Source organism: Sorex fumeus, unplaced genomic scaffold (genome assembly GCF_029834395.1).
Source record: "Sorex fumeus unplaced genomic scaffold, SorFum_2.1 ptg000010l, whole genome shotgun sequence".
NCBI classification, from domain to species: Eukaryota; Metazoa; Chordata; class Mammalia; order Eulipotyphla; family Soricidae; genus Sorex; species Sorex fumeus.
Window position 1 is genome coordinate 40,119,484 of NW_026606067.1, and position 23,784 is coordinate 40,143,267.

Genomic DNA, 23,784 nt, shown 5'->3' on the forward strand with positions numbered 1-23,784 from the left:
AGTAGCAGGAAATGCATGGTATATTTTAAAGATTACTGACTTTTCCTTACATTGAAAAAAAGAAAAAAGATTCTGATTTTACTTTTTGATTACTTGGATAATATTTTTTCTCTGTTTTAAATCTCATTTTTATAGACACTTGAATATTAAATAAATATGTCATAAAGTCTCTGTGTCCTTTAATATCTCCCTGTAAGTGTGTAAAAAGAACAGCTTAGAAGAGTATACAGAAAATTGTAAATTAAACATTTTAGTTTTAATAATAACCTAAGCATCACAGTACTGGATTTGACTAACTTGAGGGAAAATAGTGGTATTCATATCCAGTGGGTTATAAGATACTGAAATAATATAGAATCAGCTGTATTTACAAGGACAACAAAATGACTATCCAAGTCAGTGCTGTGGCCGTTTCAGAGATATAACTATAAATTTAGTGGGTTAAAATAAAAATGAAAAACCACTTGTGCCAGTTATTTAATGATCTGATTTCTGTCAAAGTGGCAGTCTTCTGGAGAAAGTCAAATAAAATATTCTGGGATAATATCACTGATATCAGCTTGTTCATTTGATATTTGAGGTTTTATTTTAATAAGTGAAGCACAAAATGAGTTTTTAAAATACCAGCTTTTTAAGCTGTGTGACTCTGGTTCTCTGGCAAGTATAAAGTATTTATCTTTCAGCTTATGCCAGTCCTTTACTAGAGTGAATTTTAACACTTACAGAGTAAAAAAATAAAGAGTCAAATCAGTCATCTATTATAATATTTGTTAATTACTGATTTAAAATCTGTTAAATAATTTTGATCAGTGAATCACCAAATTTATCTTTGAGGAAAGAACAAAAGTGAAAAGAAATGTCTGTGTTTGTTTTTTATTTATTTGTGATGTTATATGTATTGACTTGGTGCCTGCTTTGAACTGCTTGTTGATTTAGAGACCATTATTTTATTTTTATTTTCTGTTGGTGGTGGGTGAATATTGGACCACACCCAGGAGTTTTCAGGGACTAATCCTGTCTCTATGTTCGGGAGACCATATGTGATGCCTGTATTCAAGGCAAGTGCCAGAGTGTCTCTCTGACCCTAAAGAAAGTCAGTTATTTTATTTATTTTAAAAATATGTTGAATCAGGGCTGGAGCAATAGCACAGCGGGTAGGGTGTTTGCCTTGCACGTGGCCGACCCGGGTTCGATACCCAGCATCCCATATGGTCCCCGAAGCACCACCAGGAGTGATTCCTGAGTGCAGAGGCAGGAGTAACCCCTGAGCATCAGCTGGGTGTGACCCCCAAAAATGTTGAATCACCCTAAGATACACAGTTATAAAGTTGTTCATGATTGGGTTTCAGTTATCCACCGCCTGTCCCTTCACTAGTGTCCCCAGTTTCCCTCCCTAAGTGCCTCTTTCTTTCTCTCTATATCTCTTATATTTCTCTATCTCTCTGTCTGTCTGTCATCACTCTCTCTCTCTCCCTCCCTCCCTCCCTCCCTCCTTCCCTCTCTCCCTTTTTTACTCTCTCCCCCCTCTCCCTCCTTTTTGGCATTATGGTTTCCAATACAGGTACTGAAAGGTTATCATGTTTATATGCTATCAGCAAAAAGTGATCATTTCCAACTATCGTGGTTATAGTGGCCCTTTCTCTATCCTAGCAGCTCTCTCCTCATCATCACCACTTGTGGCAAGCTTCCCACCATGGACCATTCCTCCTGTCCCTTGTTTCCACTGGAGACAGCCATTTAAAAAAAAGTTTTGAAAACATTATTCACTATGAATATAGATAGATAGATAGATAGATAGATAGATAGATAGATAGATAGATGTGGAAAATATGGCAATTCAGGACAGTGCATATCTATTGTGTATATGAACCACCAATGATTGTATTAAGCCACTGATTCAGAGTCATGAGTCTGAACGAGGGCCTACGATTCTGAAGTCTAATGAGTTCCCAGGTCATGATAAAGTTCTTGTCCAAGGCTATGCATTGAGTAGAAATAATCTTTAGAGCCTATAATTACATTATGCAACATGAATCTCATATTTACACACAAACACACACATACACAATACACACATATACACATACCCTAAGTCAGATGTCAAGAGTTTAATTATAATCCTGAGTTCTGATATTCTACTAGCCACACTTTATAGTGGTAACAAATTATTGTCAACAATCAACACAAGGCCAGTACCTTGTTTTTAACCTTCTCTTATTTCCTCCCTTAATTCTGGAAATCCCAATATGTGAGATTTTTACTAGCTAAAAGTTTATTTTTCCAATACTCTGATAGTTGACCCTTGCCCTAACTTTTCATTTCTTCTTCTTTTTCACTTTTTTTCTTTTACTTTGGGACACTTGTAATAATGTTCAGGGATTACTTCTGGTGTGGCTTGGGAGACTGGATATAGTGCTGGGATCAAACTAAAGTCTGCTATGTACAAGGAAAGCATTCTACCCAGCACTGCTTTGATCCTATGGACAAACTTTTCAAATGACTTAAAAACAATTCAGTTTTCACACACACACACACACACACACACACATTCACACACTCATCTTCACACATACACACACATACACATGCACTGCTATATATAATAATATATAACTCATGATTTCCCTTGAATGTATAAATAACATGTTTCAACATCAATTTGTAAAGCATAACACAAAGCCAATCGGACACATACGGTTAGAACATATCTGAAGCATTTTAGCATTATTTCCTCAACTATAACCAACTATAGTTCAACTCTAATCTTCTGAATAAATACAGTTTTAAATTCGTTAACTCCAAGACCATATAATACAGACTTTTCAATGTCACCATGTGGTAGTTCAGTTGTAGTAGAGCTACAAAAATTAATTATCACAGTAGTATTACATGCTACATTTAAAAGAGTGAGTAAATGGTCTATTCAAATTTATGTTTCTATACATCATATTTCTCTGCCCTATTATATGAATGCTATACTTTATTAAAGATGCCCACTATTTTTGTCATGGGTAAATTAGACTTTTATCTGAATAACAAAATGTACATGAAAGAAAACTAAACACTAAAATTAAAAGTTGTGCCTACTAGTGTTTAATAAGCATAGAAATCTATTAGGCAGTATATAAATGTGTCAATCTAAAAGCCAGAAAGCTAAAATATAATGTATTTTCAAGTATTTTCTGGATGGTCCTATTTGCATCAAGGTACATATTCTATCTGATTTTTAGGCGATGTCTAGTAGAAATTTATAATTCATGAATGTATTTTTTTAAATTTCTGCCTTAAAGAAAATGATACATGTGTTTTATTTTGTTAAATTTGTCACTCATATTCAGTAAATTGTTATTTTAAAAAAACCTTGGGACTGGAGTGATAGCAGAGGGTAAGGCATTTGCCTTGCACACGACTGACCCGGGTTCGATTCCCAGCATCCCACATGGTCCCCTGAGCACTTCCAGGAGTAATTCCTGAGTGCATGAGCCAGGAGTAACCTCTATGGAATTCTGGGTGTGACCCAAAAAGGAAAAGAAAACTTTTGCCCAGAAACTATTCTTGGTCTCTCTATAAAATAAAGTCTGCTTTAATTAATATATGCACTCAGAAGTTGTTTGTAAAATCTTCACTAAGCTGAAGATAAAAAAAAAGAATAAAGTACTTAATGTTTTCTCATTGCATGTTGTGGCTAGAATGTGATACAGCAGATAAGATACAGAGCCAGAAGTAATCTCTAAATACTTCTAGGTTTAATCCAAGCATTAATACTCATGCAATGCAAAAAAAGAAATATTTCAATATTTTAGTTACGAATTAGGGTTTATTCATATTTAAGTTTTAAGTGTATTTTATGTTCAGCAAAGCATCCTACATAGGAAATGAATGTATTAAACTTTTTAATTATCACATAACTATACCATAAAATATTATTTTATTTAGAGAAATAATTTTTAATCTGGAACAGGAAGTTTTAAAATGATTTGATAGGAGTGGATGGATTTTAAAGTCAATTTAATATGTCCATTTGGAGGTAATTAATTAGAGATCACTGTATCGAACTATCATCCTGTTGTTCATCATTTTCCTTGAGTAGGCACCAGTAAAGTCTCCTTTGTCTTAGCCCTGAGATTTTAGAAAGTGCCACATTGGAGGCTCTTTCAGGGTCAGGAAAATGAGACCCATCATCCTTACTGGTTTTGGAATATTTAATATGCCACGGAGAGTTTTACGATGTTGTGTGGCCACAAATGCGGCCACATGCTTCAGGGTGCTGGGTTTTATAGTCTCTGGATCTTGGCTTTTGATGGGATTACATGGCGCTGGGGGGGGGGGGGCAGTTGGTGGGTGTAACGCCTACATACTGGAAGATGGGGGATCTGGGTGGAGGAGCCCAGTCCCGATCGGAGCAGGCTTGGAGATCTCAGCCCTGGGTCCTGCATGCCTGGGTTCCTCTGCCAGTTCCTTCATGCACGAGGCTCATACAAACATGTGGAGAGTGGTTTTAAGCATGGCTGTGGCTGGTTCTGGAGGTCTTCAGCTGCCAGGGCTCTGCTCAGGGTGGGGAGGGAAATTCAACCTGCCTTCCTCCAAGAGGCCCTGGTGAGGACAGCCAGATGTGGAGTCAGGAGAGTCTACGTTGTTCTCTTCCAGGAGCTGGGTTTTATAGTCTCTGGGTCTTGGCCGTTGATGGGATTACACAGCCTGAAGAGTTGTTCCAATTTATAATTAGACATAAATTATAAATATATGATGTATGAACATTAATAGAATTATATCTGGTGATTTATTTGCTTTGTTTTCTGAGCATACAGAAAACCAACAGGATAGAAACAATGAAACTATTTTTTTTAAGAACTGGTAATTCTTTCTGTTTCCTCCATTAATTATTGAGTTCCTGTTATATATCTGGCAGTACTCTAGGCCCTGTGTGTTCAGTAATGATGTAAAAAACTTGATTCCTCAAGTGACCTAAAGTTTAGAGGGGATAAATAGTGATACTATAAATTTAAAATCGTAGAAAACAAAATGGAAAACACTACCACAAAAATATGCACAGATGTATTTTATAGTTCCTAAAGTGTCAGAGAAAGTTTCTTATACAAATGAGAGTTGGGTTTTGAAAGACGTCCCTTCAAAGTGTGCAGCAAAAATTAATGCAGTAGAGGGAATGGCTTCAGCTGAAATGAAGGATGTCATCCCACATTTTGTCAGGGGATGTTTTTCAGTGATAAAATCCATGAGTGGGGTGTTAGGAAATAATATTGGAGATAGAATGGCTGACACTGTAACTTGAAAGTCAAGTTAATGGTCTCAAATTTGAATTAGGGAAAAGTTGAAGCCATGTAGTACTTACACATTTTCATCTCGTGTCCTGTCTTGTAAGTACCTAACAGATGTTGAAATAGCAGATTGCATATTTCACAAACACACAAACACTGTCCTCCCATGGTTCATCCATTTTGCTCGAGCGGGCCCAGTATCGCCTCCATTTTGAGACTTCTTGTTACTGTGTTTGGCAGATTTCACATAAAATACTATTTCATTTCCCCACATACATTGAAAGTTACGAAGGTAATGACTGAAGGAGAAAAGCCTTGCTGAGAAGAACAAAGTGAGATCATTATAACAGAGTTTCCCTGTTGCTATCTTTTGGCAAAGTGTCTGTGCTTTAAGATATCAATCACTGTGACCCACACGGAAGCCTGAAGCAGGAATGAATCCCCATTCAGGATGATCTTTTTATAGCAGAGACGAATTTCATTTTGATCTGGAAATCCCCTTCAGTTTACCACCGAGGTCATGGTAATTACCAAGCCCTCATGAACTGCGCGCAGGACTGGGTCCCCTGGTAGGCGACCCATCCTGTCTCTCAGGACCCCCTTTCAGTAGAACCCAGGCAGCTGCACCTGACATAATGCTGTTACTGCCACGTTATTACCTTCATACTTTTTGAATAAGAGGTTCAATTCTTATTTTGTTCTGGGCTCTGCAAATCGTAGTCTTTCTTCTCAAATTACTAAGAAGCAGAATGCTACTGTCTGGTCAAATGTAGCCATATGCATGTAAAACATGTTACTCACTTCTGGTGCTAGACCAGTGTTTATGTAGCAAAACTGATCCTGAGCTTAAAACTTTATTGTTTTTTTCCTTCAAAGGCACACTTTTCCAAGCGGCCACAGGCCGAAGCTAAATATCATTTTTTTTAGCCTGTTGGTTTTCCAGATGATAAATTAAGGAAACATTTTTACAACATATTTTCTCATTTATAATCTGCCTCCTGGAGCCTGGATACTAGTATTGTCAAGTTCTGTACCCCCTGCAGTGCTATCAAATTAAAATCTGAGATAACCTTTGGCAATTATTTTTCCTAATAAAAGTTCAGAAAAATATAGCGCTGTGTTCGCAAACATTATTGGTTGTGTGATAGAATCATGCCTTTGTGCAATTCCTTTCTTCCAACGTGGTAAAAATAGATTAACTAAATATGTTTGAGCTTTCCTTAAGCACAATTTAGTATCCTTCCTCCATGTTCTTCATCCTGCATACAGGGTGTTCTCTTCCTTGTGCTACCCTGCTTCTTTTCTTCCCTCATTTTTATTTATTTCCAGTACCATTCAGAATTATAGATGAATATAGAAGCCAAATATTTCTACAAAACTTATTGATACACACCCATTTTATGTTCTGATATGTCAAATGTTTGTACTATACCACTTCACTGTAATAAAAAGCCTATATTACTAGTTGCACTCACTGTTTAATGGAATGCAGAGAGGAATTTCATTTTCAGAAGAGGTGAAAAAGAAAATGCCCATAATTTGTTTTGTAGTAGTCCTTGTAGAGGAAGGATAAACTTACGCAATGAGAAGAGGCCCCGGCAAGCTGGTTTCTTGGAGTTTGTATAGGTTGTGAACTTATGATATCATTTCTGTTTTGAATATATGTTCATGCTATTCCATATTCTTGTGTTCTCCTTCATATAATTAATTTGGATGTCTGGAAATACTAAAACCATCTTACTGCATGTAGCACTGTAGCACTGTCCTCCTGTTGTTAACGGATTTGCTCGAGTGGGCACCAGTAACATCTCCACGTTGAGGCTTGTTGTTACTATCTTTGGCATACTGGATACGTCATGGGTAGCTTGCCAGGCTTTGCCGTGTGGGCGAGATACTCTCGGTAGCTTGCCAGGCTCTCCAAGAGGAGCGGAGGAAGTGAACTCAGCTCCACTGGGCTGGCCTTGCACAAGAAAAAAGCCCTACCGCTATCACTCCTTTTCCGGTTTTCCAGTTTGGCTTTGAAAGGTTTTATAAGATCACTCTAACTTTGAATAATTGGGGAAATCGGTGTGTCACTTCTCCCGTTTTTCCTTTGTCCTTTCTCTCTTCTTTTTATCTGCCAAAATCAAGTAATTAATTGCTTCCAGCACTTTTAGGCATTACCTGCCTTTTATACTTACCACAATGTCTCTCAATAGCATAATTCAGAGTTCAATTCCTCTTTCAGTTTAATCCATTATATTGACCTACCTTTACAGAAGATAAAGGTTTATTTTTCTTTCACAAGTCTCCATGATTTCTCACCTCTAACTTTATTCATATTAACCAAAAGAATGATATCACTTTTTTGTTGATATGCCATTCTCTGTATCACTGTGACTAAAAAAACAGAAATCCTCTCTATACTGTGATAGCATTGATTCTCAAACAACCATTTGCTCTCTTTTGAGACATTTTTTATTTTACATAGTAATTGATTTTTTTCCTAAACCAAAAAAAGTGTTAAGTACTAACCATTTGGTGTTCTTGATAACACTCTTTTTTCCACATTAGCATGAATTTGGTATGCCTTTTGTGTTTGCCTTCTTCTAGGCCTCTCTCCAGTCTCCTGACCTTCTATTCTTTCTCTCAAGGTCTGCTATATGTGCATCTCTTAGGGATGCCCTTGGCTAAGAAGGTTTGCTTATAAATGGCAAAACTAAATCGTTTTAAGTTCTGAGGATGGATAGAATTTACTGATAAATATGCTCTAAATAAGATACCTTGGTGATATTGTTTTACTGGTGGATTTCCAGATTTTCAATCCTTTTGTATTTTTCCCATTGAGTTAGTCATATTTACCACCGTTTCTTCTGCTGGTAACAAGGATTCTGGACACCAAGAGAATAAACTATCAAAATACTCCTAGCAATCATAGTACCATGCTGTCAAAGTATAGAACTCATCCTAAACCCTTTGTGGTATCTCTTATTCAATGGCTCACCTTCAGTTTTCTGTGAAAGGGAGTGAAGGAAGGAGAGTATAACAGATGCTGTTCACATAATTGAGTGAGTAGAATTTAGAGAGAGAAACCTCCGTCAGGCAAGATTTCATCAAATCCTGCTAGTTCATCCCTTTTAGTCCTGCTTTAATAGTAAGCTGCTCATTCCATGCCTAAGCCTTCTGGGTTCTTTGGCATAAACCACTTATCTCTGCTTCCCTACTTAGGTTTTCCTTTCATACTTTGAAATTTTGGTCTTCTGTGTTTATTGCATAAGTTAATATTTATTTGAATATGCAGAAGTGTCAACTTTTGCAGTCTTGCTGCTATTGTCTCTTCTGTTTTCTTGGCTACTGTGAATGAATGCCTCTATTGTATTTTCTTGACATTTCAATGGAGTTTTATGGGTGAAAATCATTGAAATTATATATACAGCCCACCATTATTAACATGCAAACTCATAGTTGGATGGAATTTTACTATGAAGTACTGTAAATCATTTTTAATAAGTCAATAGTTAGGAAACAGACCAGCAAGCTTAAATTTACCAGTTTTAATTGATCTACTACTTATAATGGAAAAAGAAAAACATACCCGCATTTCAAGTGTTATATACTAAGGCTTTTGTTTCTTTTTGTTGGGAATACAGATGGAAGCTTCAGGAAAAACCGAACAAACCTCACGTCTCTCTTAGTGCAGCCTGTCTCAGCATCTCTTGTTGGAAAACTCATCTCTTCATCAAAAGATAAAGCCAAAAGTGGGGCCTGTAACCCTCTAGAACTTCCAAATAAAGGTAAGGTATTTCTGTCTTTCTTATGTCTGTAAAATGGCGTGACCATTTACATCTCATAACATGTTTGGGACTATAATTATACATGCATGTACATAGATAGAGATACATGTATGTGTATATATAATTATATGTGTATATTTATAATTTTTGATGAGGGGGAATTTATATGTTTCCTGGGGCTTTTTAAGTGGTGGTTTTGGAAGGTATTTATGTTAAAGACTATGAGTTAAGCAAACTGAGAGATTAGAAAAAGAACAGTATTTTGCACTAGAACAATATTTTTTTTGAAAAGCTGCTTTACAAATGAAGCATTTTGTCCATTCTTGAAAATCTGCTTAACAAAGTTCCTGATTTCAGCTTCAGTAGTTTTGTTGCTGCCAAGATTCATTGGATAGCAATCAGCTATCTGTGGTATGAAGTCTTTTAGTAGAAAGCATTAAAGCCTAATTCCCGCAATTGACTAAAAAATCCCCCCGTCTTTACACATCATCGCCTAAGATGCTTCTCGTACTCTGGTGCAGTTTGTCAGCCTTGTTGGACCACATAGCCAAAAAACTAAAGTCGTTAAGCTACCTGTAAAGGGATAAAAGCCCTAGGCAGAATCAAATTTCTGCCTCCAGTCTCAGCATCTGAGTTCTAAAGAAGGGTCTTTACATACTGTTAAATTGAGATCTAGTAACTGTGAAATTCAACATGAAGGCTGTGTTTTTGTGTCCAGAACCAGCGGCTTAATTATTCACATTTTATCTTGTCTGTTTTTCTCTTGACATGACAACAAAGCATAACAAAATAAATGCTTTGGAGAAGTCTAAAAAAAATAACTGAATACATTTAGGATTATTCTCTGTGGAGATTCATGCTTTTCAAATCCCATAGATGAAGAGCTTCCTAAACTGATTATCAATTGAGTAAAGTGGAACTAGAGAAAATAATAAACCTATGTCCTCAAAGTGGGAATGAAGAAGCCCTCAGGAGTGTTTTGTTTGCTTTGACTTTTGCTATCTTCCAAGTCCCACAATTTGATCATGGCTATATTTGTCACTGCCACTGTCCTCCCGTTGTTCATCAATTTGCTCGAGCGGGCCCAGTAACATTGTGAGACTTGTTGTTACTGTGTTTGGCGTATCAAATATGTCACAAGTAGCTTGCCAGGGTTTGCCGTGAGGTTGGTAAATGACACTCTCTATTATTGGTTGTCTAAAATACACCAGATCGTAAAATATCAGATTAAGTTTGGATTTAGTTAATCAGTTAATCAGTTCAACTAACTATTCTGACCTATTGTATTCTGATCACTAACATGCTGTTAGCAAGCTGACAGTCGCTAGGTACACTATAAAATGTCTTTCCTCACACCCCACTGAAAACCTATAGGTCTGGTTTGATAGAAATACGTCTAATGTCTCAAATAATTAAGGGAATCATAGAGTGATATATATGATTACATATGCATGAAGTCATATATTATATTATGAAACAACATCCGTATCGAACAATTTCATCAATTTACTTCACAGTATGTTAGGTGTCTACATCATGAAAGTGTTGATTAACAAGTTGGCCCACATGTATAAAGGTTAGAAGAAAGATTAGAAGACAAAGTGTAAAGAATTCACCTGTTTAAATTCCCATGGTTTCTAAGGGTAATCCCATCAACGGCCAAGACTCAGAGACTATAAAAACCAGCTCCTGGAAGCGCGCAGCCGCATTTGCATCCACGCGACATCCTATTATGACATCTTATTATCTCATTCCTACTTTGTACAAACTGGCAGGCTACCGAATGTAGCCTGCCCACACGGCAGAGTCTGGCAAACTCCCTGGGGTGTACCCAGTATGCCAAATACCAGTAACAATGATGGGTCTCATTCTCCTAAAGAGCCTTGAATATAATCTCAGGACTAGGATGAAGGAGACATTACTGGGGCCTGCTCGAGGCAATTGACGAATAACAGGATGATTTGTGATTTTGTGATTTTGGTTTCTAAGGGATCATGTAATATAAAGTATTGCCATGATTATGGTCATTTTTATTGCTTGTAGAAAATTACAAACAGATATGTTTAAATTGAAAAGATGATAAAATAAATGTGTTTCTATTTAATCACTTTTAAAATAAAGAATAATATATTTCTATTTCCCAACTGAAATCTGTCTCAGAACAATTGGTGACTGGAAAACACTTGTTAAAGTTATTTTAACAAACTGAGTAGTTTGAGTGAGGTGTTATATTTAAAATAATGTTAAAAATAGGATAATGATGTTTTTCCCCACTGTTTTGTGCAATAACGTTTATCATGCAGATAGTTGATTTTAGTGTTTTCTTATAAACACATAAAATGCATGAGTTGTTCACAATAATATTTATCACAAATAAGACAGGACACAATTATAAGGAAATGTGTTAATTTTTAGAAATAAAAGCAATCATTGTGGTTTATGGATTAGAATTAATTAAACACATTATAACTGTGAAATTTATAAGGATAGTCCTACTTTTAGTATAGTAGTATAAGCTTTCAGTATAAAAAATCCTCACTCAGAACCTTGGACAGGGCTTGATCATATATGTGTGAATATCAGCTAATTACTGATTTTGCCCATTTAACTTTTTATATATACTGAATCAGAGTCCCCTTAAGTTCAGATAATAGTGTTGGAAAGTTTGCCTACCATATTTGTTTTTCTAGAATTTTTTTAACTGTTATCAGCTATCTTTGGAAATATGAGTAGTATGAACCACTTCCCAATCTCTAGAAGTTGATCCTAATTATCTCAGGTTTATTGGCATATATAATCAAGCATATTATAGGGCTTTATTTAAGGATGGTGCAGATATGGTGCCAGAGCGATAATCTAGAGGGGAGGGCATTTGCCTTGCATGCTGCCAACCAGAGTTTGATCCCCGGCATCCCATATTGTCTCCTGAGCATTGCCAATAGTGATTCCTGAGTGTAGAACCAGGAGTAACCCCTGAGCATCATCAAGAATGACTCCCCCCGCAAAAAAAGAAAGGAAAAAAATAGAATGATGTAGATGTGGTGAAACATGACCAAGAATAAGTATCAGGATTTTAAACTAGAATCATTTTTACTCTAGAGTCCATCAGTAATGTTTCTCTCTCTCTCTCTCTCTCTCTCTCTCTCTCTCTCTCTCTCTCTCTAGGCATAGATGCACTATACAGTTAAACAACTTGGTATTAAAATTAAGTTGTGTGGGCTTTTTAATATTCCACAAAAAAGAATTCCTTCCTTAGTAGATCTAAAAACAGATCAAAACAGCGAGACAATAACACTATTATTTTATATAAGAATAATTGATGCATCAACAACAAGAAAAATAACAAGGGGAGCATGTATATTTTTTATTCAAGCAATCATAGTCTTTGATATATCATACGTGTAGATATGGTGGGCAGATTTTATATAAAAATAATGGTCTGGACTTCTGTAGGAACAATTTTTCAGGGCTACGAAAGATACAAGCTATATATTAGGAGTCACTTAGCTCTAATGGTGACACCCCAATTTTATGTCTCTTCAAGAAGCCAGTTCATAGTGAACCTAGGAGTGGAAGCTAGAAGCTGATAACAGTAATTCCTGGAACTAAAGATCAGCCTTCATGAGCTGCCAGTCTGAAGTCCTTGGACAAAAGAGAAAAAAAGCTTCAGAAATCACTTTGAAGGACTATTCATCAAGGGTCTTAAACTGAGTGAACATAGGTGGGAATCCTATTGTCCAAAGTCCACAGAAAGTACAGTCATTTCTCTGTTTCCTGGGGAGTGCAGGTTGGTTTTACCGAGGGTGACACAGATCTGTCATTCACTCACCCAGTACTTCTCTCTCGTTTCCAGTTTTTGGTCAGGACAGTTTTGATTTTGGGATTCAATCTACAGTCTAGTTTGTTTTCCAGAAGATGTGAAGATAATCTGAGATGCATACTTTAAGCAAAATGACTTTAACAAATTTTTCTCTATCTCCAATAATTCTGAACAGATTTCAGTTTCTCAAATTCTTACAGATCATTTTTCCAAGTTTCTGTCACTCCTTCTAAATTACAGGTATTCCAACTAAATGCCATAGATGTTTTATATGATGAAGCCGATTAGAACATATCTTGATATATATTTTGATAATAATTATTTCTCTCTTTTTTTTTTTTGGCTTATTGGGTCACCCCAGGAGATGCTCAGTGATTTCTACTGGTTCTGTACTCAGGAATTACTCCTGGCAGTGCCTGCAGGAATATACGGTGTGCTGGGAATCAAGCCCAGATTGACCACGTGCAAGGCACGTGTCCTACCTGATCTGCTATTGCTCCAACCTCATGATTATTTCAACAGTGAGAAGTAAAAAGAGGCGGATAGTTAACTATGCCATGACTAGTTCTAAGTAGGAAGGGACAAGTAGAGAAAAAGAGGGAGCAGCATATAACAATTATCAAATAGAAGCTGTAGAGTGGGCAGCCTGATAGCAGTTGTGACATTGTAACCAGCTAGAGTGATAGAAAAAAATTAACACAGTCTTTCTATTACAGAACCCAATGATTATTTATTACTGGTCTCTTTGCTAAACCCTAAATAAAACCAGGAGACAGGAAATTAGAGTTGTAGTCCATAGACTTCAACTTCCTGGGTGACCAAATAAATAAATGAAAACCTGAAACCTGGAAGCTTTGTAACTTTTCCCACAGCAATTCAATAAATAAATATGAGAAAATAAAATAAATAAATAAATAAGTTTCATAGTCCCAATCAACTTTTTTATTCTAAAGCAGATTCTCATTCTTGGGATGCAGAAAAATTGAGATAAAAGCAAAAGTCTCAGATACATGAATATAGTTGAGCTCAGAAAAATTCAATTGAAAATAGAAGTGTTCAGGATATCAAGAAAAAACTTTGATACTGGAATTGATATTAAGAGTTGGTAGCAATTGCTAATTTTCAAATATTTCTTGTAAACGGGGATACTTGGTAGGAATTGGGTATATTACAGGTTAAGTGGAGTGAAGTTTTATTTGCTTTTGGGAGAAGTCTGAGAATTAGTACAGTCTTAATAGCAACAGAAATGGAATACAGAATTACTTCTGAACCATAATTTTTGTAACAAATACATTTCTCTGATCATAATGAGTTTAAGGGCTAGGGGGATGCAACTACTTTCATGTTTCTTAGAACCTATATTCTTCACGCAAGTTGAGTACAGATGCTCTCTGAGTGAAATGTACTTTTGTTATTTTAAAATCTTTGAACTTCAGATGTGAAATTTAAAGCTGATATCAAACTTTTAAACATAAAAGGCAGAAAACATTTGGTAAATTTGAGCTTAGCAATATCATTTTAGAGCAACAATACATAGACAGACATAACTGCGCTGACTCTTTGAATAATAAACTACATCTAAATGTTTCCCAGGAATTTTGAATTTTAAAAGAAATGTTTTACACTGAAATAAAGTCAAACTTATTGACAAGTCTAATAATAGAAAAAAGTTTACCCACCATCCAATATGATATTTGTATAAACTCTCACATCTGCATTTTTCCATAAATGATTACATTTTTATCCACAAATATTACAGCTATCACACTCAATAACTAAACATTGATGCACTACAATCATGAACTAAAGAGAGGCCCTTCATTTTTTTGTCCACTATTTGCCTAGTGCTGTATCTAATGAATAATTTCAGATAGTTTCCTATATTACAAGGAGACAAGCTTCCTATGTCATCCTAGAACAGTTGTCTTTTTTGACATTTCTTGCTTTAGTCACCTCGAGCCTTGCGTGCCAAGTATCTCAAGACCATCCCTTAATTTGTGTCTTTGTTGTTTTTTCATTATTTCATGCTTTCACTGGTTTGACGGTATTATTCCAAAAGACTGATTTTCCCATTGGTAATTTCAGTGTTTCTTATTACTGGTGATAATGTTGGTCACTTATAATGCTTGTGTCTCCACATATAAGATCGTCTTTTAAATAAAAAATAAGCATTTGAATGCATGCAAACACCCTGTTACCAGCCCTTCTAACTATGCTCTTTTGAATCTCTGTGCTCTTTTTTTCAATGAATTATTTACCAAGGTGGTATTAATACTGAGATTCCAAATATGCCATATAGTCCACTTTAACTGCAGAGAAGAATTTTATTTTCATTTTAGTTTATGCATTTATTTATATCTAAAATATCGGTTTACTGAATAATTGGGATTTATATCCATAATTTATTTTACTATTTATGATGCAACTACTTTTTACGTGTGTGTTTTGTTTTGAGTGCACTTCTAGTTGTGCTCAGAGCTTACTGATGGTACTTTGTTCAGGAATTGCCCCCTGGGGGACTAAATGTGGTGCCAGGAATCAAGTTAGGGCCAGCTACCTGCAATTCAAACACTCTCCTCGCTGTGAAATCTTTGATTTTCACGCAGTTTAATTTTATTTATCACAGATCTGACCACAGTAAAAAGTTGCACCTTGGTTCCATTAACTCTGGCACAATCCCACCAGTCTTTTGAGTAGTTTCTTAGAATCCAACACAAAAAGAAGTACCATTTTTATTTTAACCTTGAGTGCCTCAATCGGACTGTTTTTCATTTATTTAAAGAGTTCTATTTCTTTGAACTAGATGTTCATTACTGGAGTGTAGTTTTTGTCTTTGGATCCCTCTAGTTAACACAACTAGGAAAATATAACATAATTTCAACTTATGCTTTATAATAGATTTATACTTATGAAAGTATGTACACATATTACATATACTTCACACATGTCTATATTACACATATAAAATATGGATGCATTGATTTTAACATTTATCATGTTTAATATTTCTACATTTACAAGTATGTTCATTAACTATGAAGTTTTCTTTTGTTTATAAGGAAGCACTCAATTCCCTGCGTATAATCAGTTCATTCTGCTACCTTCATTATCCACAGGAGTGCCATTCTCATCATTTAATTCTTTCCCAGACAATCCAGTATGCACCGCCATCCATGTCCTTTACTTCCTCTGCCAAGTGAAGCCCCAACACCATCTGTTGTTCATCTCATTAGGAATGCTTTTTCGATCATTATTAATGGATGCACTATTTCCCCCCAAAATTGCTTAATTTCACTCTTTAGATCTTCTTGCCTGTGTCCATGTATACTTGGGTCCTCATAGGCTCTGCTACATCATTCTAAGATGTTTGAATTTGTTTCTTATATTTATACTTTTAACGACTTTCCTGGGTTCTCATGGCATTATGTTGGAGGTTCCAACTGTGGCTGAAAATGCCTAATTGTGCTTTAATATGACTCATTTAGGGAGAGGAAGGAAGGGCTTGGGAATTCAAAGTTTGGAATTCAAAAGATACCTATTATTTCTATCCACTGTATTGTTTCATTGTACTTTTGTACTTATTCCCTTTATCCTTTTACTGTAATTCCCTGGGGGAATTTTCAACCTAACTAACTCTTGAATCTATTTTATCAATGACCATCTTTATCTACTTAGGGGTTTATTCCAACTTTTCTTTATCTATCACTATAATTTTCCTTTTAAAAACATAATCTGTTCTAGTTATGCATGCAGCTCCTTCTCTTCTGGAGTTTAAATATAGTGCTTAACTAAATTTTCATGTGCCATTTATTTCACTGTTTATTTTGGGTGGCACATATGTTTGTTATGTTAAATTTCTTTTACATGATTTTGGTCCTCATATACAGATCTATATATCTTTCTCTAGACATCTTAGTAATTTTTATTTTTGATAAGAGGTTAAGTCAGTGCACAGTTCCTATCTGTTTGAGTTGTATATTGATCGACAGTCAATGATATTTTGAAAATCTCATTTTACTTGAATTTACCAACTAGCATTCACTTTCAGAGTTATAAATCTAAGTAGTAGGAGCAAACAATCCCATCCTAGGTTTTGGCAGAGAGAAATAAGTGTCCAAGGTAGAAAGTATATCCAAATCTTTTTCACAAAAGTATTTAATTCCATAAGCTACAAAATCATGCCTCATCAATTTATTAACATTTTAATATTTGTCTATTAACACAAAATGTAATTAAGTATATATGTATCTTTGTAGGATAACATTGGTTTGTCCTTTCTGCCTTGGTGCAGGGAACTTAGGTTTATTGGATTGTACCCATCACAGTGCCCCAATTCCTCTGTGTTTATTTGTAACCTCTGTCTTTGTTCTCTGTGGACTTGTAAATATTGCTTCTCTCTTCTTCATAAGTCCTTTGCATAGTTAATTCAGAGCAATGTCCTTTTTGTATGGACACAAGAAGACAGACAGTGCTATGCTTCCTTAACTTGGGAGTTAATTGACTCTGAATGATATTTTCCTCCTGGACATCTGTTTGCTCAACTTAAGCCACATTTGCCCTCACTTCCTAAAGGTAAAGGTAAAGGTAAAGGCCCTTCCATTGATCGTCGATTTGCTCGAGCAGGCCCTCACTTCCTAGCACCCCTAAAAGCAGGGTGCCAGTGAGGTACTGGATGGACCCAGGGAAAGCTGTGTGTGAGTTACGTACTACCTTGGCATGGACATGGGCCTGGCCAAGGTGCCATAATGATTAGCTGTAAGTTAAGATCTTGGTCATGGACAAATTCTGCCATGATCCTAAAAGTAATAACTAGATTTGAACCCTGCTATGGTAAGGAAAGATTAATATGGCCTGAGCACTATAGCCTGAGTCTGTAGCAAGATGTCCCCAAGGAGTGGCCCTACAAACTCAATGTATCTCTTACTGTGTCCATACAAAATAACTAATATTACGAAGCAGAAATAATATGTTAATTAAGATGTTAATTAAGTCATTGGACTCAGGAGAAGAGGAACACCCCTAGGTGGTGTTTCAGACCTTGAGCCTGATGGGCAGTCAGGAAGGGCTTTCTTACCTAGATTTTGCTATGGGAGTGGATGTGGTGTCTACTGCCAGTGCTGGGGAGTTGGGAGAGACGAGAGAGTTGGAGAGAGATGAAAGAGAGAGAGATCAGGGCAGCAAGATGGAGCGTGGAGAGACTAGCAAGGGGGACAGAGAGAGAAGAATGTAAAAGAAGAATACAGAAGCAGTGTGTGGAGAGAGAAAGAGAGAGCCCAGGCTACAAAATGGAGCACGGAGGGATGAGTGGGAGAGACAGGAGGAGATGGGAACGATGGGCAGTGTGAGACTAGAATGGGGGGATCAAAGAGACTGGAACAGGCACGTGGGGAGAATGGAATAAACGGCCCCTGACCACCACCTGGCTTGGCCCTCATTTCCTCCTCCGTCCACCCCATGGCACGGGCCACCCCGGCTGGGGGAGCAGCCCAAAGCGACCAAGCAAGGGGGGCAAGAGGGAGAGCCACTGGGGCTCTCCATAGCCACTCTAGAGTTTATACATGTCTTTTTATTCACAGCAGGTAGGGTGTTTGCCTTGCTCGTGGCCAACCTGGGTTTGATTCCTCTGCCCCTCTCAGAGAGCCCAGCAAGCTATGGAGAGTATCCCGCCCGCAAGGCAGAACCTAGTAAGCTCTCTGTGGCATGTTTGATGTGCCAAAAACAGTAACAACGAGTCTCACAATGGAGACGTTACTGGTGCCTGCTCAAGCAAATCAATGAACAACGGGAGGACAGTGCTACAGTGCTACATATTGCTTATATAGTACACATGTTCCTACATATTATTTGCATTATATTATTTTATAAAAATTGTAATAAGTTTATAATCATAGCATTGGTGGTATAATTGATAAACACAAAACAAGACTTTTCGACACATACCAAAAATTTAAAGTATATACAAAATTTTAGAAAGTTGTGTTTAGGGGCTGGAGCAATAGCACAGCAGATAGGGCGTTTGCCTTGCACGCAGCCAACATGGCCAATACAGGTTCGATTCCCAGCATCCCATATGGTCCCTCGAGCACCGCCAGGAGTGATTCCTGAGTGCATGAGCCAGTAGTAACCCCAGAGCATCACCGGGTATGAACCAAAAAGAAAAAAAAAAGTTGTGTTTAAACAATTTAGGCATAAAATGGGTATATATGTATGAATGTATTTGTACATATATACACACATATATGCTGCACCGTATATAAATAATGCATACTACTCATATGCATTACTACTATTTTTTTTAATTTTAGGCACCATGATTTACAATATTGTTATTTATAGGATTTCATGCTTGCAGTGTTCAAACATCACCACAATCTTTACTTCCCTCCATCTTTGTATCAATATCCTACCCTTTATCTCACACCCTATCGTGGTCAGGTCATTCTGCAGGCCAGCTCTCAGATTCTCTCACTTTTATCTATTTCTTATTTTTTTGCTGTTTTTTTTTTATATCCCACATATGAGAAACTATTCTGTATCTGTTTTTTTCCTCTGTCTAAATTCACTCAGCATGATAATCTCAGTATGTTGCTCTCATGAATTAAATTATAATTGAATACTCCCATGAATTCTCGGGGAATTTGTTACAAAACATACAAGTTTCTTTAGATGACTGAAAAAGTAAAAAAATTGGAGATAAAGTTATAATATCTGTTATTTCCAAGAGCTCAAAACAAAGAGATGGAAGAGCACAGGAGTTTTAGGACAAAGATACTGCTCTGTGTGAAATTTAGATAAATTATCTTGCATTTGTCAAAATCCATAAAATGTGTCTGTCACATACAAAAGAAACCTCTAATATAAGTCATTGAAATGCCCGAAATATTAAGTACATTAATTTCTTTAAAAATTAACAAGGGGTCCAGAGAGATATTAATACAAGACATTTGCCTTTCAAGTGTCTAGTTCAATTTTTGGCACCCCATGTCATTCTTAGGATTAAACAGGAATGGTTCTTGAACAGAAAGCCAGGATCCTAAGCCCTAAGTACAGCTAGCTCTAGGTATTCCCCATACCTCCCAACCCCCGAAATCCCTCAAAAAAAGAGTAACAAGACTATGGGCTGGAGAGATAGCACAGTGGGTAGGGCATTTGCCTTGCATGCGGCCAACCCGGGTTCGATTCCCAGCATCCCATATGGTCCCCTGAGCACCGCCAGGAGTAATTCCTGAGTGCAGAGCTAGGAGGAACCCATGTACATTGCCAGGTGTGACCCAAAAAAAAGCAAAAAAAAAAAAAGAGTAACAAGACTATATAGCACCTAAATTAAAACACGGTATTCAGGTTTATTTGTTTTGTTGGGGGCCTGAGAGGAGTTGGTGGTTCTCAGGGCTTATTACTGGTTCAGCCCCCAGGGATCAATCCGGGCAGTAGTGAGAGGGTCAGAAGGTCCATATGGGCTATGTAGGATCAAACCTGAGGTTGGCCGCTTGCAAGGCAAACACGGAACCTGCTGTTCTACCTCTCAGCCTCTGCAGTACTCAGATTTTCAACAAATTTCCTTTTATCATATATGATGTACAGGCATTCTCTCAGAACTTATTTACTCCTAGCTTTAATTTCCAGAGAAACATGATTCTTTCCATCTTTTCATCTTTGTGTATTGCAAAATAATAATGGCTCACATTTTTCTCTAGCAGTGATGAGTGGAATTTGGAAGTTTGTCAGCATGACAGGGTTGTTTTATATTAGCAACTTTCCACTTACCACCTCCATCCCCAACACGGCCATCGATATCTCACTGTTCTGACAGGCCACTCACACTTCTGAGTCTTCAGCAATTACAGGACTGAAAAAGTCACCATCAGAACACGTTGATCTCTGACCGAATTCCCTCATTATTGGACTAATTCTGTTATTTGCCATCTATGCCCTTATATATCAGAAAAACTCAAGAAGTCAGCACAATAGAGAGACCTACATAAATGTGGAAATGGAGACTTCTATATTGTAAAAATAATTAGAGCTTTAAGAATATTCCTAATTCTTTACAGTTTTTATACTGTTATTTTTTAATTTTTTTAAATTTTTATTAGTGAAAAACCATGAGGTACAGTTGTAGACTTACAAATTGTTGTGCTTGGGTTTCAGTTATACAATGAGTGAACACCCATCCCTCCACCGGTCACCATTCTCCACCACCAATAATTCCAGTATCCCTCCCACCCCCGTCTTCCCCATCCCACCCTGCCTCTGTGGCAGGGCATTCCCTTCTGTTCTCTCTCTCCTTTTGGGTGCTGTGGTTTGCAAAAGAGGCATTGAGTGGCAATCATGTTCGGTCTATAGTATATTTTCAACAGGCATCTCCCATCCTGAGAGGAACCTTCCAACACCCTCTATTTGGTGCTCCCTTCCCTATCTGAGCTGCCTTAACCCTAGTGTGTGTGGCTGGCCTCCAAGACATGGAATAAACCTCCTGGTACTTATCTCGGCTATTTTTGGGTGTTAGTCCCCTATTTTGTTACTTTATGGTCCCCAGATGAATGCAATCTTTCTAAGTCTGCCCCTCTCTTTCTGACTCATTTTACTTAGCGTGACACTTTCCATGTAGTACCCCTTGACTTCATGACTTCATCTTTTGTAACAGCTACATAGTACTCCATTGTGTAGATTTACCAAATTTTCGCATGTGCCTTTTAGCCATTCTAATTTCTTCTTTGAGAAAGTTTCTGTTCATTTGGTTGCCCCATTTAGTGATGGGGTTGGATGTTTTCCTCTTGTCGAGTTCAACCAGTAATTTATATGTCCTTGATATCAACCCCTTGTCGGATGGGTATTGGGTGAATGTCCTTTCCCATTCTGTTGACTGCCTTTGTATTTTGGTCATTGTTTCTTTTGAGGTGCAGAACCTTCTTATTTTAAGATAGTCCCATTTCTCTATCTCTGTTTTCACTTGCTTGGCCAATGGCGTGTCATCTTTGAAGATACCATTAGCATCAATGTGGTGGAGGGTTTTTCCAATCTTGTCTTCAATGTACCTTATGGATTCAGGTCTGATATTGAGGTTTTTAATCCATTTTAATCTTACTTGTGTACATGGTGTTAAGCAGAAATCTGAGCCCAGTTTTTTGCATGTAGCTGTCCATTTTGCCAGCACAATTTGTTAAAGAGGCTTTCTTACTCCACTTCACATTTCTTGCTCCTTTATCAAAGATTAGATGATCATATGTTTGGGGAGAGATGTCAATTTACTCAACCCTGTTCCTTTGGTCTGCAGCTCTGCCTTTGTTCCAGTACCATGCTGTTTTAATTATTACTGCTTTGTAGTAGAGTTTGAAGATCTTGAGCTGTGAAGTCAATTTGATTATGCGGGCCCTTATTCCTTCCTGAGAAATGCTTGCAGAGATATAAATTTTCCCCTTTACATGGCTTTAGCAGCATCCCATAGGTTCTGGTAGCTCGTGTCTTCATTCTCATTTGTTTCCAGGTATCTTTTGATTCCGTCCTTGACTTCCTTCTTAACCCACTGATTGTTCAACATTGAGTTGTTTAATTTCCAGGTGTTTGATTTGGTTCTCCTTGTCTCTGTGTGATTCACTTCTATATTCAGTGTATCATGGTCTGAAAGGATTGTTGATACTATTTCTGTCTTCCTGATTCTATTGAGGTATGTTTTGTGGCCTAGCACATGGTCTATTTTGGAAAATGTTCCTTGTGCATTAAAGAAGAATATGTATTCTTTCTTTTGGGAGTGTAGAGCCCTATATAGGTCTATAAGCCCTCTCTCTTCTATTTCTTCTTTCAAAGCCAATGATTCCTTGCTGGGTTTTGTTCTTGTTGATCTGTCCAGAGGTGATAGGGCGATGTTGAATTCTCCAAGTACTATTGTGTTGGTAGCAATGTCCTCCTTAAAATCTGTTAGCAGTTGTTTTAAATATTTAGCTGTTCCCTCATTAGGTGCATATACATTTAAGAGTGTGATTTCTTCCTGTTGTATGTATCCCTTGATGAAGAGAAAATAGCCTTCACTGTCCTTTCTCGTCTTTTTCAAGGTGAAATTAATGTTGTCGGATACTCATATGGCCACCCCAGCTTTTTTGAAGGAGCTGTTTGCTTGCAGGATTGTTTTCCATCCTTTAACTTTGAGTCTTTGTTTGCTCTGACTGTTGAGATGAGTTTCTTGTAGGCAGCATAATGTTGGATTTTGTCTTTGAATCCATTTTGCCACTCTGTGTCTCTTAATTGGTGAATTTAGACCATTGATGTTAAGATAGATTATTGTTATGGGGTTTTGTGTCATTTTTATGTAAGTGTCTGTTGTGCTTGTAGGGTTTGTCTTGTCTTATAGTAGCCATTGTAGCACTTCTTTTAGGTTTGGTTTTGAGTCTATGAAGTTCTTAAGCTGCTGTTTATCCACAAAATAGGGTACCGTTTCTTTGAGTTTGAGTGAAAGTTTAGCCAGATAGAGAATTCTTCATGAAGCATTCATTTCAGTGAGTTTTTTCACTATATCCTACCATTGCCTTCAGGCTTGGAGTGTTTCCTCTGATAGGTCTGCTGTGAATCTAAGGGGTGATCCTTTGTATGTGATTTCCTTCTTTGACCTTGCTGCTTGCAGTATTGTGTCTCTATTGGTGGCATCCTTCATTCTAACTATGATATGTTTTGGAGTGTTTTTATTAGGGTCTCTTTTAGCTGGCACCCTTTGGGCTCCTTGAATCTGAATTGCTGCATTTTCCAGCTCTGGGAACTTTTCAGCAATGATTTGCTTAACCGTGACTTTTTCATTGGATTGTTTCCCTGGCCTTCTGGTACTCCAATGATTCTAATGTTGTTCCTCTTAGAATCATCTCCTAGGACCCTGATTCGCTCTAGAGCTATTTTGAGATCTCTTTCCATAGTTTGTTGTTGCCTGTTG

The 23,784-nt window shown here is 37.1% G+C and overlaps 1 protein-coding gene across 2 annotated transcripts in view; it reads left to right on the forward strand.

Annotated features, from left to right (window-relative positions):
- Positions 1-23,784, forward strand: part of NAALADL2 (N-acetylated alpha-linked acidic dipeptidase like 2) — a 1,034,250-nt gene that overhangs the window by 639,769 nt on the left and 370,697 nt on the right. For both annotated transcript variants that reach the window (XM_056110705.1, XM_056110706.1), the window contains exon 6: positions 8,906-9,049. In XM_056110705.1, coding sequence (XP_055966680.1) covers positions 8,906-9,049 — 144 coding nt within the window. The remainder of the gene's footprint in view (positions 1-8,905; positions 9,050-23,784) is intronic.